The sequence below is a fragment of the Pan troglodytes genome, chromosome 15 (genome assembly GCF_028858775.2).
Source record: "Pan troglodytes isolate AG18354 chromosome 15, NHGRI_mPanTro3-v2.0_pri, whole genome shotgun sequence".
NCBI lineage: Eukaryota > Metazoa > Chordata > Mammalia > Primates > Hominidae > Pan > Pan troglodytes.
The window spans coordinates 101,758,479-101,772,279 of record NC_072413.2 but is presented as its reverse complement, the minus strand read 5'-3'; the positions used below and the strand labels follow the sequence as shown (position 1 = coordinate 101,772,279).

General features: G+C 49.3%; 1 protein-coding gene across 20 annotated transcripts in view; it reads left to right on the top strand.

Annotated features, from left to right (window-relative positions):
* PPP1R13B (protein phosphatase 1 regulatory subunit 13B) overlaps positions 1–13,801 on the top strand; it is a 110,290-nt gene that overhangs the window by 91,118 nt on the left and 5,371 nt on the right. For 10 of the 20 annotated variants that reach the window (XR_010151287.1, XM_054665827.2, XM_054665825.2 and 7 more), the window contains 6 exons: positions 3,010–3,150; positions 6,374–6,554; positions 8,211–8,315; positions 10,101–10,270; positions 10,633–11,134; positions 12,334–13,103. Coding sequence is in view for 19 of the 20 variants with exons in the window: in XM_054665827.2 (XP_054521802.1) it covers positions 3,010–3,150; positions 6,374–6,554; positions 8,211–8,315; positions 10,101–10,270; positions 10,633–11,134; positions 12,334–13,103 (1,869 nt within the window). In the remaining variant the exon portion in view is untranslated. The remainder of the gene's footprint in view (positions 1–3,009; positions 3,151–6,373; positions 6,555–8,210; positions 8,316–10,100; positions 10,271–10,632; positions 11,135–12,333; positions 13,104–13,801) is intronic. The other 10 variants (XM_054665824.2, XM_063793910.1, XM_510191.9 and 7 more) reach the window with 1 other exon arrangement.

Here is a 13,801-nt window from a genome sequence, read left to right as displayed (position 1 = left end):
TCTTTCATTAGCATGGGTTGGAAACCTTAGGAAGTGGAAACAAATTAGTAGATTCTAATTTAATAGTAGGCACAAGATATATTCAGTACAAAATAATTTTTTAAATGACTTGGGATAGGCCGGGTGCGGTAGCTCACGCCTATAATCCCAGCACTTTGGGAAGCCGAGGCGGGCAGATCACAAGATCAGGAGTTTGAGACCAGCCTGGCCAATATGGTGAAACCCCGTCTCTACTAAAAATAGAAAAATTAGCTGGGTGTGGTGGCGCATGCCTGTAGTCTCAGCCACTTGGGAGGCTGAGGCAGAAGAATCACTTGAACCCGGGAGGCAGAGGCTGCAGTAAGCCAAGATTGCGCCACTGCACTCCAGCCTGGGTGACAGAGTGAGACTCTGTCTCAAAAAAAAAAAAAAAAGGATATAATTCACACAGCGTACAATTCATCCATTTCAAGGATACAATTCAGTGGCTTCAGTACCTTCACCGACTTGTCAGTTACATCCACCACCACAGTTAATTTTAGAACATTTTTATCACCCAAAAAAAAAGGCCCGCACCTCTTAGCCATCACCCCACAACCTCCATACCCTCCAGAGCCTGGCAGCCACAGATCTACTTTCTGTCTCTGTAGATTTGCCTATTCTGGACGTTTCATATGAATGGAATCATGCAGTACAGGTTGAGCATCCTTAATCCGATAATCTAAAATGCTTCAAATCTGAAACTTCCTGAGCTCCAGCGTGGCATGCAAAGGAAATACATGCTCATTGGAGCATTTTGGATTTTGGATTTCCAGATTAGGAAAGATGCTAAACAGGTAAATATAACATAAATATTTAAAAATCTGAATGAATCCAACATCTGAAATGCTCCAGGTCCCCAGCATTTTGGTTAAAGGATATTAACCAAAACACACCCTGTATGCGGTCCTTTGTGACCGGCTTCTTTCACTTAGGATGTTTTCAGCACAAAATAATTCAATTAGCAGATAATAATCCAGTAAAGAATTAGGGTGATATTTTAAGGACTTTGTGTAAACTCTTTTGATGAGCTAGGTGCCTATTGTTAAATCTTTGTCTTAGCTCAGACTGCTATAACAAAATATCATAGGCTGGATGGCTTAAACTATAGACATTTATTTCCCACCGTTCTGGAGGCTGGAAGTCCAAGATCAAGGTGCCAGCAAATTCAGTTCCCAGTGAATGTTCACTCCCTGGCTTGCAGAGAGCCGCCTTCTCGCTGTGTCCCCACGTAGTGGAGAGAGAGTTGTAGTCTCTCTCCGTGAACTTCATCATGGGGGGCCCCACTCTCATGACCTCGCTTAAACCTAATTACCTCCTAAAGACCCTGCCTCCAGACACCATTACAATGGGGTTAGGGCTTCAACATAGAGATTTTGGGGGACACATTCAGTCCTTAACAATCCTTAAGATTTTCATGTCTCAGAAGTTGTCATTCAGCAGGCGATTTTTCAAGCCAGAAATAGGTCTTGCTGCTTTATTAGCACTTGCTATAAAAAATATTATATCATTTTATGAAATGAGGGTATTTAACTACATAGAGTAAAATCACTTGTGGTTGCTGTTAAGTTCTTTAACATAAATGCATAGAAGTACTACACTATTATAAGGTTTCATGACTTCTACATTTTAAGCGATTGTTAAAAGTGCAGCGTTTTAAGGATTTTTTGGTGAAATGCGATGAGTGTAATATAAGGATGTCATTTATTTCCAACTTTTTGGACTGCAATCCAGGTTTTTATTTGTTTGTTTTTGTTGATGTTGTTTTGTTTTTCTTTTTTTTGAGACAGAGTCCAAGGCTGGAGTGCAGTGGCACGATCTCGGTTCACTGCAACCTCTGCCTCCAGGGTTCAAGCGATTCTCCTGCCTCAGCCTCCCCAGTAGCTGGGATTACAGGCACCCGCCACCATACCTGGCTAATTTTTGTATTTTTATTAGAGACGGAGTTTCACCATGTTGGCCAGGCTGGTCTCGAACTCCTGACCTCGTGATCTGCCTACCTTGGCCTCCCAAAGTATTGGGATTATAGGCGTGAGCCACTGCGCCCAGCCTGCAACCCAGTTTTTATTGTTGTTTTTTGTTTGTTTGTTTTTCGAGACAGAGTCTGCCTCTGTCACCCAGGCTGGAGTGCAGTGGGGCAATCTCAGCTCACTGCAAACACCGCCTCCTGGTTTCAAGCAATTCTCCTGCCTCAGCCTCCCGAGTAGCTGGGATTATAGGCGCATGCCACCACACCCGGCTAATTTTTGTATTTTTAGTAGAGACAGGGTTTTACCATGTTAGCCAGGCTGGTCTTGAACTCTTGACCTCAGGTGATCCACCCACCTCGGCCTCCCAGAGTGCTGGGATTACAGGCGTGAGCCACTGCACCCGGCCTGCAATCCAGTTTTTAAAAGTACATTTTACGTCCTGTTGAGTATACACATGGAAGTGTGTATGCACTAGTGCTGTGGGCATCCGAAAGTTTAAGACAACTCTTACTATGGGAAGTACACTCTGATATTTTCTGTTCTGTCCTGGTTCATTTCTTTAAAATGCTGGTTGCAAGCCACTAAAATGATGTAAAGGTGCTTCACTTGGTGACTCAGGCCATCCTTTTTGGTCCTTTTTGAATTTCCTGCTGCCTCCACAGTAAGGTGCATCATGCGGTGGGCTCAGGCCTGAAGCAGCTCCATGGGGTGGAGCAGAGCATCCTTTAGTTTCTGAGAGTCCCAAACACCGCACTCAGTCTCCTGTAATCATCATTGGCACTAGTCATTTCGTGTGCTTTGAAGAAGATGCTTACAGATGTTTGCTCTTTCTTTGTTCCATGAGAACGCTGTCCTGGCTCATCTCTGCTGTACCTGTGAAATATTCCACACAAGGTGGCAGTGCATGCATGTAAATATACATGAGAACTTAATGCTACTTTTTCTTTTTTAATCTCCCTGGCAATGAGAATTTGACTTTTAATTAACGCAAATCATAAAAGTTGTATTTTGTGGTTTGTAGATTCGTAACCAGCTTAACCAGGAACAAAATTCAAAACTTCAGCAGCAGAAGGAACTCTTAAATAAGCGCAACATGGAGGTGGCCATGATGGACAAGCGAATCAGTGAACTGCGTGAACGTCTCTATGGGAAAAAAATTCAGGCATGTGAAAAAGTTTTTGTGAGATAAACTACTAAAGATAGTTTATCCAAGCATTGCCCATCTTCTGTAAGTAGCAGTATGCTCCCCCATCCACCATAACTGATAAAACATAAATAGGCCATAAACCATCAAAAATGACAGAACAAAGTTCCTTCTCCCAGTGACTCATTTATTTCCTGGTGTGTGGAGGCAGAACCATCCTCAGCCTGCAGCCTTGCTCTCAGTGTCCTGGCCTTCCTTCCTCCCCATGTGTTTCTGTCTCCTCTTCACTGGGGGATGCTGTTGGCTCTGGAGTCACAGCATCTGTCACGGTCCGCACTCTGCCATTTTAAGCTGTGCCAGTTTGAGCAAATTCTTTGACTTGCGTAGCCTCATGTTCTTGCTGTAAAGTGATTTGTCCTACCTGCCCCGTGAGTTGTTGTAAGGATTCTTATAAATAAGCCATGTGGAAGGATTTTGTAAACTCTTGACCAAAATGCTATATAAGGGGTTATGCTTCTAAAAAATCCTTATTTGATACTGAATTTTAAAGGTAGTAAATACTCATTGAAAAAGTAATACAATAAAATACTCATTGAATAAATACTCATTGAAAAAATAATACGATAAAATACTCATTGAATAAATGCTCATTGAAAAAATGAGTATTTATTAACCTTTGAAATTCAGTATCAAAGATTTTGGACTTGCCAGCATCCACAATCACATGAGTCGATTCCTTAAGATAAATCTCTTAAATACAGAAATATTTAAGGGAAAATGTGAAAGTCCTTTCCACCCTGTTCTCTAGAGGTGATAGTTGCTAATGGTTCCAGTCTTTTCCCTAATAAAGACACAAAGGTACAGAACTTTAACTGAAAATGGGATTGCAGGAATTACACTAGTCTCACTGCTCACCTTGTCTTTTTCTAACTGCAGCACGGGTGTCTTTCCAGGTCGTTACTTCATTCTGGTTGCACCATCTGAAAGCTATTCCCTGGTCCCAGAGCCTATAACCCCTTTACCACCCTCTGTAGTCAGGCAGGGAGTCCTGAGTCTTGCTGCCGCTCACAGTGCATTGGTGAGCACATGTACCACTGAGCCGCCTGCATGGAGGAGGGGCGCCTGCACTCTGTGTCTTTGGCTGGATGTGGCACTTGACTTTCTCGCACCTGTGGCACTCAGTGATTAGGGGAGCAGTGCCTGAATGGAGAGCTGAGTGCATTCTGCCCTCGTGGTAGGAGAATGGAGCACCCACTCTCCTGACCCACCAGCAAGGACTCCCTTCCCACATCTCCCTTCTGCATATAGTTTGGTGACAGAATAGTGTCCTCTTGTTAGCCTCTACTGCTCTGAAAGATGCCCTGAGGAGGCAGCATGGGCTTGAAGGCCTTTGCCTAGGGGGAGTGGGTGTGGAGGGTGGTAGACGTAGAAGGGAGCTTCCAGTTCTGTGGATGTCACAGTCTCTCATTTACAAATCTGCCCTTTTAAAAAAACAACACAGTGAGTTTAAAGATCAGTAGTTTATTTGTACAACTTTATGATTTCAGATGTTGGTTTTCCTTTTTCTCAAGATTAACAACAAAGAGGCCATGTGAGAGAGAGGCTGCAAGCACTTTCCCTGTGCTTACATATGCTCCTCAGTAATGGCGTAGTAGTCAGGGCTTCCCAGAGAAAGAGAACCAGTAGCGTGCGCGTGCACGCGTGCGTGTGTGTGTGTGTGTGTGTGTATGTGATTTAAGGAATTGGCTCACATGATTGTGGACGTTGGCAAGTCCAGAATCTGTGAGGCCAGCCGGCAGCCTGGAGGCCCAGGGGGGATGTTGCAGCTGGAGTCCGAAGGCCAACTCTAGGCAGGATCCCGCTTTCTCAGGGCATCTCTCTGTTTCTCTTAAGGCATTCCACTGATTGGATGGGGCCCACCCACCTTCTAGAGGGTCATCTGCTTTACTCAAATCTAACAATTTGAAAGTTAATCTCTTCCAGATTGGAGACTATTATTCTAAGTGAAGTAACTCAGGAATGGAAAACCAAACATTGTATGTTCTCACTCATAAGTGGGAGCTAAGCTATGAGGATGCAAAGGCATAACAATGACACAGTTGACTTTGGGGACTCGGGGAAAGGGTGGGAAGGGAGTGAGGGATAAAAGACTACAAATTGTGTGCAGTGTACACTGCTAGAGTGCACCAAATCTCACAAATCACCACTAAATAACTTACTCATGTAACCAAACACCACCTGTTTCCCAAAAACCTATGGAAATTAAAAAAAAAAAAAAGTTAATCTCATCTGGAAAATACCTTTTCAGCAACATGTTGTCTGGTATTTGGCCAAATATCCGGTTACCGTGACCTAGCCAAGGTGATGTGTAAAGTTGTCCATCACAAACAGCTAGATTCATTCCACCTACACTTCAAGGGATCGCCTTGAAGAATCAGTATTTTTGCAGAGATGCGTCTCCACCCAAAGGTCCTAGGTACCTTTGAGCGATTGTGAAAGCCATAACCCCTCACCCCGAAATGACCTGTCCTCATGCATATAGAATCTTACAATCACAGGGGTTATGGATCCTATTTAGAGCCTATATTGAGATCTTGAGGAGTCAGTAGTTCTCTAGAATCCCTGTTCCAGGCGCCTCTGTTCCTGAGCAGTGTTATGTGAACAGTGTCCTCTGTCTGTGGCTCTGTGTCCTGGCTGAGAAAGGCAGCGCTGCCTTCAGGGAACTGGGCCCATTGCTGGGGGTCAGAGCCTTGCATGCTCACTGTGCCCCACGTGGCTTAGACAGTACCGGCTACAGCCCTTATCCCGACTCCACGGGTGTGAGCACAGAGGCTGAGTCACCTGCCCGAAGCAGCACAGCGAGTAAGTCACAGAGGGGATTTGAAGCCAGGCTCAGAGCCCAGGATTTGACCAGTGTCTCTGTGCCCACTCAAGGGAGGAAGAGTATCCTGAGTAAGAGGGAAGCTGCATGTGGATCACGGGGAAGTTGCTCTGCCCTCACATCAGCTCCTCATGTGTACAGCTCCAGATGGGTGGGTGTTGTCAGAGAATTGCTCATAGGAAGCTACAGTTCCTTCTCCACAGTCTCCCCTTCTAGATGCTGATCTTTCCAGATGACAGGCTTCCTAAAAACCAACCACTGAGTGAGTGCTTTCTGTCCGAGCTGGCAGTCTCTTGCACTAGGCTTAGGACTTCTTTGAATGTAGGAGAATCTTGACTCTCATTTCTTCCCAATTTGTAGCTGAACCGTGTGAACGGCACGTCATCACCACAGTCCCCTCTGAGCACATCGGGCAGGGTCGCTGCTGTGGGGCCTTATATCCAGGTTCCCAGTGCCGGAAGCTTTCCTGTGCTGGGGGACCCCATAAAGCCCCAGTCTCTCAGTATTGCCTCAAATGCTGCTCATGGAAGATCCAAATCCGGTGAGTGGTCCTGGCCCTCTTCCTGGGGGAGAGTTTGTGAGCAGGGAATGGGGCCTGCGGTGGAGGGGCGGGGGGTGGGGCAGGCTCCTGAGGCTCTGCCCCACACATCATCAGACTCCAGGCTCAGTCTCCCCGTGAGGCGCTTGGAGAGCTGTGTTCCCCCGTGGTAACGATCCTAAAAGGAAAACAAGTTATTTTTACTGAACTAGAGGTCTCTACTCTGTGGCTTTTCAAAACACAAATGATTAATTAAAACTCTGATCCATGGGCCGGGTGCGGTGGCTCACGCCTGTAATCCCAGCACTTTGGGAGGCCAAGGCGGGTGGATCACCTGAGGTCAGGAGTTCAAGACCAGCCTGGCCAACATGGTGAAACCCTGTCTTTACTAAAACTACGAAAATTAGCCGGGCGTGGTGGCGTGCACCTGTAATCCCAGCTACTCAGGATGCTGAGGCGGGAGAATCACTTGAACCTGGGAGGCGGAGGTTGCAGTGAGATCGTGCCACTGTGCTTCAGCCTGGGCAACAAGAGTGAAACTTCATCTCAAAACAAAACAAAACAAAACAAAACAAAAAAAACTGACCCACGAGTGTCCTCTCTTACTGCAGGTTTATTTACTCTGAGGACACTGAGGCCCGGCATGGATGCCTCACCACAGCTCGGCTGCAGCCAGCCAAGTGGAGGGGCTGCCCCTACAAACAGCGCTCTGTCCTCATTGATCAAAGTCCACACATCGTTGGTTTGGTCTTGACCTCACAATGGTGCTGTGTGATGGACTTGGACCTCCAGTGTAGTCCATGGGTGGTGCCCCTGCCAAGCAGAGGGCAAGCTGTTCATGGACAGTCTGTTTCTCAACCAGTGCATTAAAAGTGTTGGGGCTTCCTTGCAATAAGACTTTCTTTATGACTGAGGTTGACACATTTCCCTGAAACACACAGCATCAGGAATCCCTGTCCTGATGTATCGAAACATTCCTTCGTTTATGAAAACAGTACTGTTACTCTCTGGCCATCAGGCCTGTGTTTCGAGCCCCTTTTTCGGGATTGTGGTGGATTTGTGCTCATCTTTGTTTGCTTCATTTTCTCTTGCCTGGCCCCCAGGAGGGACAGCGACACATCTGTTGCCCCCACTGGGGAGCTTGGGTCTTGTTATGAACTCCGAAAGAGAAGAGCATCACCAGCCCTTGTGAGCCACAAGCCCCCACTCAGATCCCTTACGGCCGTGTCTCAGCAGCCACATAAAGTGTGGGGTTGGCATGAACCCCTAACTGCAGGTTGCTCTGCTAAGCTGTTATTTATAGTTTGAACCACCCTGTGGTAGGAGTAGATATTTGTCTGTTTCCAGTGGGAGGTAATTAGCACAGCCAGCTACTTCTCTGCTGACTTCCTTTGAGAAACTCCCCAAGGTGAGAATGTCTCCTGTGTCCCGTCCTTGTTGGTGTCTGCTGTGCTGCCTCAAGGGGTTGCAGCAAGGAGATGCCTTCACAAAGCCCTGGTCCTAGCCTCTGCTGTGGATGAAGGTCATGGACACGGGGAACCTGTGCTCACCTTCAGAGTGGGGGCAGCAGCTCAGCCCAGAGGTGGAGCTGGGCTGTGAAACCTCCTGGCAGGGACTCTAATCCCTTGCCGTTGGCTGTCCTGGTTCTGTGTCACACAGATGGCCACAGTAAACCCAGAGTGACCAGCTCATGGACAGTGTCAGACCTCGACGTCGGGCCTAATTATGGCTCCTCGCGGCCCTCTGCAAGCCCATTTGTAAACCGTATGTTGGCTGACAAGCTTAGTGGGAAGCTGCATCCTCTTTAATATGTACAAAATCACCTGTCACTTGTTTTTCCAAACTGACAAAGGTCTGCTCATCACATCTAGATTTGAAAAAGATGCCACACAAACATAATTTGTCCCTTCAACAGACAGGTATGGAGTTTGGGTGGGGGCCACGTGCACCCTCCCATCCTTAGAAAGGGTGTGACACCAAGGGACAGACGCTGGCGTAGCACGGGTTTTGTTTTGGAGGGTTTTTTGTTTGTTTTTACAAAATTAAGATATTTCTGAGTTTATTATGAGGCTTTTAGTTTTACAATCATACTAAAAGATAATTGTTCCTCTATAAAATGATTTTCCTTCTATACCTCTTGCCTTCTTCTGAAGAAAGGAGAAAATTGCTTTTTAGTCCCCACTATGGCTGATTTCCATAAAACTTCCTGTTGTTGCTGGGTGGTTTCTGAAGCACCTGGACAGCCACATTCCCTGTGACCCTGAGACCACAGGCCCTGTCCTTGGGGAGGCTGCAGGTTTCTGGCCACACATCCTCCAGGCCACATGGAGCAAGACGGCAGTGGGTCCAGGGGCCTTGGAATGCCTCGCCAGGACCCACGGGGCTTGACTAGAGCCGTCTCAGAAGCTGCTGCCTGGAGCCTGCATCATAAGTTCACAGCCCAGCAGTGTATGCAGCTGGGGGTGCGGTGCGGCTGCATCGGCTCAGTTTGGCTTAGGAGCAAGCTGCGTGAGGCTGCGGCTGATGGGCCCTGTGTTGCCCAGGCGCTCAGAGCGCAGCCGGGAAGCTTCCTCGTCATGTGCTATGAGTCCAGAGTTCTGGCTCAGACGTTGTTGTGAGGACCACTGATTTTCCTGCTGCTGCTTAGTTATCCCCTCCTGCCTGTGCTGGCAGATGGGATAAGGGAAGGGGATGTGCTGTTCCTGCCAGGAGGGCCTAAAAGAGTCCCTCTGATTTCTGTCTGTCCCATATTGCTGATGGCGCTGGAAGCGTTGAACACTTTAGTTCAGTTCAGCACCTGTTCCTGTAAAAGAGAACCAGGAGCCTGTGTTATAATGGACTTTCGGCCACTGTGAGGGGCCTTGTGTTACAAGGGGATACTTCTGCACCCTTTTTCAGTTTGGAAAATACTCTGTAAAGAACCTGTCATTTCAGTGGCTTTCCTGAAAACTTGGGGTTGATGACCGGCTTTCTAATCACTGCAACAGAATGATAGCCTGCTCCTCCTGCTACGCAAATCAGTGGGAACCTGCACGGGCCTCCTGTGATCATAAGTTACCTTAGAGGGCAGAAATTTTTATCCCAATAATTAAAGTACTACAGGTCAAACCTATTATGAAGTCAAAAGATAAATCTTTTTTATTGCTCTATGTAATTGTATTCATAAATAGTGTTTCAAAAGTAAGGGCCAGTGCTTATTTTGTTTGGTGGTGCTGATGCAATGGATTTGACCTGTGTTGAAATAGGGCGCAGCCCCAGGCCCGCACCAGTGGAGCCTTGGTTTGGCGTGAGTCTCTGGTAACACTTGAGGCGATTTGGGCGTTGGCAGTGAGCTGCCAGCAGAGCCCGTCCCTTGCTCTTGTGCACGGGTCTGTGGGTGCTGGAGGAGATCAGCAGTTGTGCATGTGGCTGGTGGTCGACCACTCGGTTAATGGATCTGCATCAGAATGGGATGTCCCAGTGCTGTTTTTGTTTCTGGCAGAGTGTTATTCTTAGGTTGGTTCAACTACATTGAGAAAAGTTTTACCTAAGTTCTGTGTTCTTTTCAAGCTAATGATGGAAACTGGCCAACATTAAAACAGAATTCTAGCTCTTCCGTGAAACCAGTGCAGGTGGCCGGTGCAGACTGGAAGGATCCGAGCGTGGAGGGGTCTGTCAAGCAGGGCACTGTCTCCAGCCAGCCTGTGCCCTTCTCAGCACTGGGACCCACGGAGAAGCCGGTAGGCCTGTGCCTTTACCACAGAACACAAGCGGGCTCTTCAACAGGGCTCTCTTCTGCCTTAGTACTAAGCTAAAGGGTATGACTTGTCAGGAGGCAAGTTAATCCTGTTATTGTCCAGACAACACCCAAAGTCCTAGAGGGTTACTGGGCCCTAAGAGCCTGAGCAGCCCACGAGTACACACACCTTTCAGTCAGAACTTTTGCAGACAGGCAATGAGCTCAACAGTGTGCCCCAAGTCCTGGTCACAGCCAATTTGACGGATTACAAATTCTACTGTGTATTCTCTTGGGAATGTGGGTGGAAATATTCTTAACTGTTCAAAGGGTGACTTTGTTTTTCTTCTTAACACCTAAACTTAGGGCATCGAGATTGGTAAAGTGCCACCTCCCATCCCGGGTGTAGGCAAGCAGCTGCCTCCAAGCTATGGGACATACCCAAGTCCTACACCTCTGGGTCCTGGGTCGACAAGCTCCCTGGAAAGGAGGAAGGAAGGCAGCTTGCCCAGGCCCAGTGCAGGCCTGCCAAGTCGACAGAGGCCCACCCTGCTGCCCCCCACAGGCAACACCCCCCAGCCAGGCTCCTCACAACAGATTCAGCAGAGGATTTCCGTACCGCCAAGTCCCACGTACCCGCCAGCGGGACCACCTGCATTTCCAGCTGGGGACAGCAAGCCTGAACTCCCACTGACAGTGGCCATTAGGCCCTTCCTGGCTGATAAAGGGTCAAGGCCACAGTCTCCCAGGAAAGGACCCCAGACAGTGAATTCAAGTTCCATATACTCCATGTACCTCCAGCAAGCCACACCACCTAAGAATTACCAGCCGGCAGCACACAGCGCCTTAAATAAGTCAGTTAAAGCAGGTAGAGTGGGTTTATACTCTCCTTTTCTTGGGGCTAGGAAATTATACTTTTAATTAAGAAAATACTAATGTATTTCTTTACGTTTGGGCCACGTGCTATTTAGGATTAAATTTAATTCTTACATAAAAGTACAGCCTTGGGTGTCAGTGTCAGAAGGGAATGGAAGCTGGAATGCATGGAGGAGGCCGTTTTGCAGATGGCTCACAGTTCTCTGACTTCCTGTCTGAGCAGCCGCCTCCCTGTGCTACTTAGGAAATCCAGCTCCGGGAAGGGTGAGATGTCAAGAATTTCCTCTTTTCCTTCTGTTTCGTGGTAACTTGTGCCGGGAGCTGTCCAGTGCGTAGAGGGTGGCCTTGACCACTGGCCCTCCTGGTAGCGGCTGAGCCCGACCCCTGGGCATGGGCAGTTTAAGGAGGTGCATCTGCTGCGTAGGAGCCTTCCCCATAGCCCAGAGGGGAGGAAAGCCTTGGTTTGGGTTATGGAGCTCAGATGTTCTGAGAAGGCAGCTGAGAGAAGGTAGCTTAGTTCCACACCTACCACAGAGGCTGATGGTGTTTCCGACTCTTACGGGAGGAGGCCGCGGGTCAGGTCTAGGCTAGGGCCTTCTTAGACATTCCTGGGCATTGGCTGCAGCTTCTAGACTCACAGTTGAGGGATTCCTGGACGTGCCTAGTCACTTCCTGCACAGGGACCTCCCAGGTGGTGGTGCAGTGTTCCCTTGTGGGGAGGGTTCTGGCTGTGGTGGGAAAGGCTTAGACCATTCTCAAGAGCTCCTGGACCTCCAAGTAAAACCTTCCTGCTCTGAGGAGGCGCATGTGTCTCCATCATGTGAGTTAGTCCAAGAATCAGATGCATGTTTAGTGGTTTTTGTCTTTTTCCTTGGCCAGAAAACAGGCAGGCTTGTCTGCGGCAGGAAAAGTCGGGTTAGCACCCTATTTTTTTCTTTTGAAAAAGCTCCAGTTCTGGAAACCCAAATGTAAAAACCGACACATTAGAGAGGCACTGCACCTTTCAGAAGGAGTCAGTGGAGGCTCTAGGAGGGGGAGGTTTCCTCAGAGATTTGAAATGAGAATTGAAGAACAGCAGCAGATGTATATGTGTGTCTTTGCAGGAGCCTGTCTCTGATGTAATCATAGGTGTGTGTGACTAGATCTCTGTAGTGAGGTCGAAATTGCCTCTGTCCTTTGTGTCTTCCCCAGTGTATGGTAAGCCCGTTTTACCTTCGGGTTCAACCTCTCCATCGCCGCTGCCGTTTCTTCACGGGTCGCTGTCCACGGGCACACCACAGCCTCAGCCATCTTCAGAAAGTGCTGAGAAAGAGCCTGAGCAGGATGGCCCCGCCGCCCCCGCAGATGGCAGCACCGTGGAGAGCCTGCCACGGCCACTCAGCCCCACCAAGCTCACGCCCATCGTGCATTCGCCACTGCGCTACCAGAGTGATGCAGACCTGGAGGCCCTCCGCAGGAAGCTGGCCAACGCGCCCCGGCCCCTGAAAAAGCGCAGCTCCATCACAGAGCCCGAGGGCCCCGGCGGGCCCAACATCCAGAAGCTGCTGTACCAGCGCTTCAACACCCTGGCCGGTGGCATGGAGGGCACCCCTTTCTACCAGCCCAGCCCCTCCCAGGACTTCATGGGCACCTTGGCCGATGTGGACAATGGAAACACCAATGCCAATGGAAACCTGGAAGAGCTCCCCCCTGCCCAGCCCACAGCCCCACTCCCCGCTGAGCCTGCCCCGTCATCAGATGCCAATGATAATGAGTTACCTTCCCCCGAACCAGAGGAGCTCATCTGTCCCCAAACCACCCACCAAACTGCCGAGCCGGCAGAGGACAATAACAACAACGTGGCCACGGTCCCCACCACGGAGCAGATCCCGAGTCCTGTGGCTGAGGCCCCATCTCCAGGGGAAGAGCAGGTCCCTCCAGCACCTCTTCCCCCTGCCAGCCACCCTCCTGCCACCTCCACGGTGGGTGTCATTGCTAGACCAAAGCCTGGCCTTCCTGGTCATTCATGCAACTAGGACCTCTGGGGTCCTTCCCTTGGTCAGGCTGTGCTGGGAGCAGTGGGAACCAGGGATGTCACTGAGTTACGTCTTGTAGGGAGGACGGACAGTCACACAGACAAATGGGGCATGAAAAGGCATGACAAATGGGGCTCGGCCACACAAATGCACAGTGTGGCCAAGCCTTTCCCAGACAGCTGGTCAGGGAGCTCCAGAGGCTTTCCTGAGGAAGGGGAGCTGTCGCTGGCACCTGAAGGTCCTGTAGAGAGATGAGGGAAGAAGCATCTAAACAAAGGCCCTGGGTGGGAGGTCAGTGTTGATGGAGCAGAGGGGGAGCCAGGCGCCATCTCAGGGAACCCTCAGTGGGATTCTCTCCACTAGGATCGGTGCCATAGCAGGAAGAACCCTGTCGCATGTGGGCAGGAACGAGCTGCTGGCTCCCATCAGCTACTTGGCAGTCACACGCCACCCTCCCTCCCACAGAGTCTTCCGAGGAGTGGCCAGAAGCTCAAACACGGCCGTGTCCCTCTGTGCGTGAGCCAGGGACTCAGGCCTCAGACAGGGCTCTCCCTTGTAGTGAGCAGAGTGGCCCTGGCCCTTATTTGAGGCGGTCACCTGGGTGCTGCTACTGCTGCCACTCCAGGGCTGCTTTGCGGAGCCAC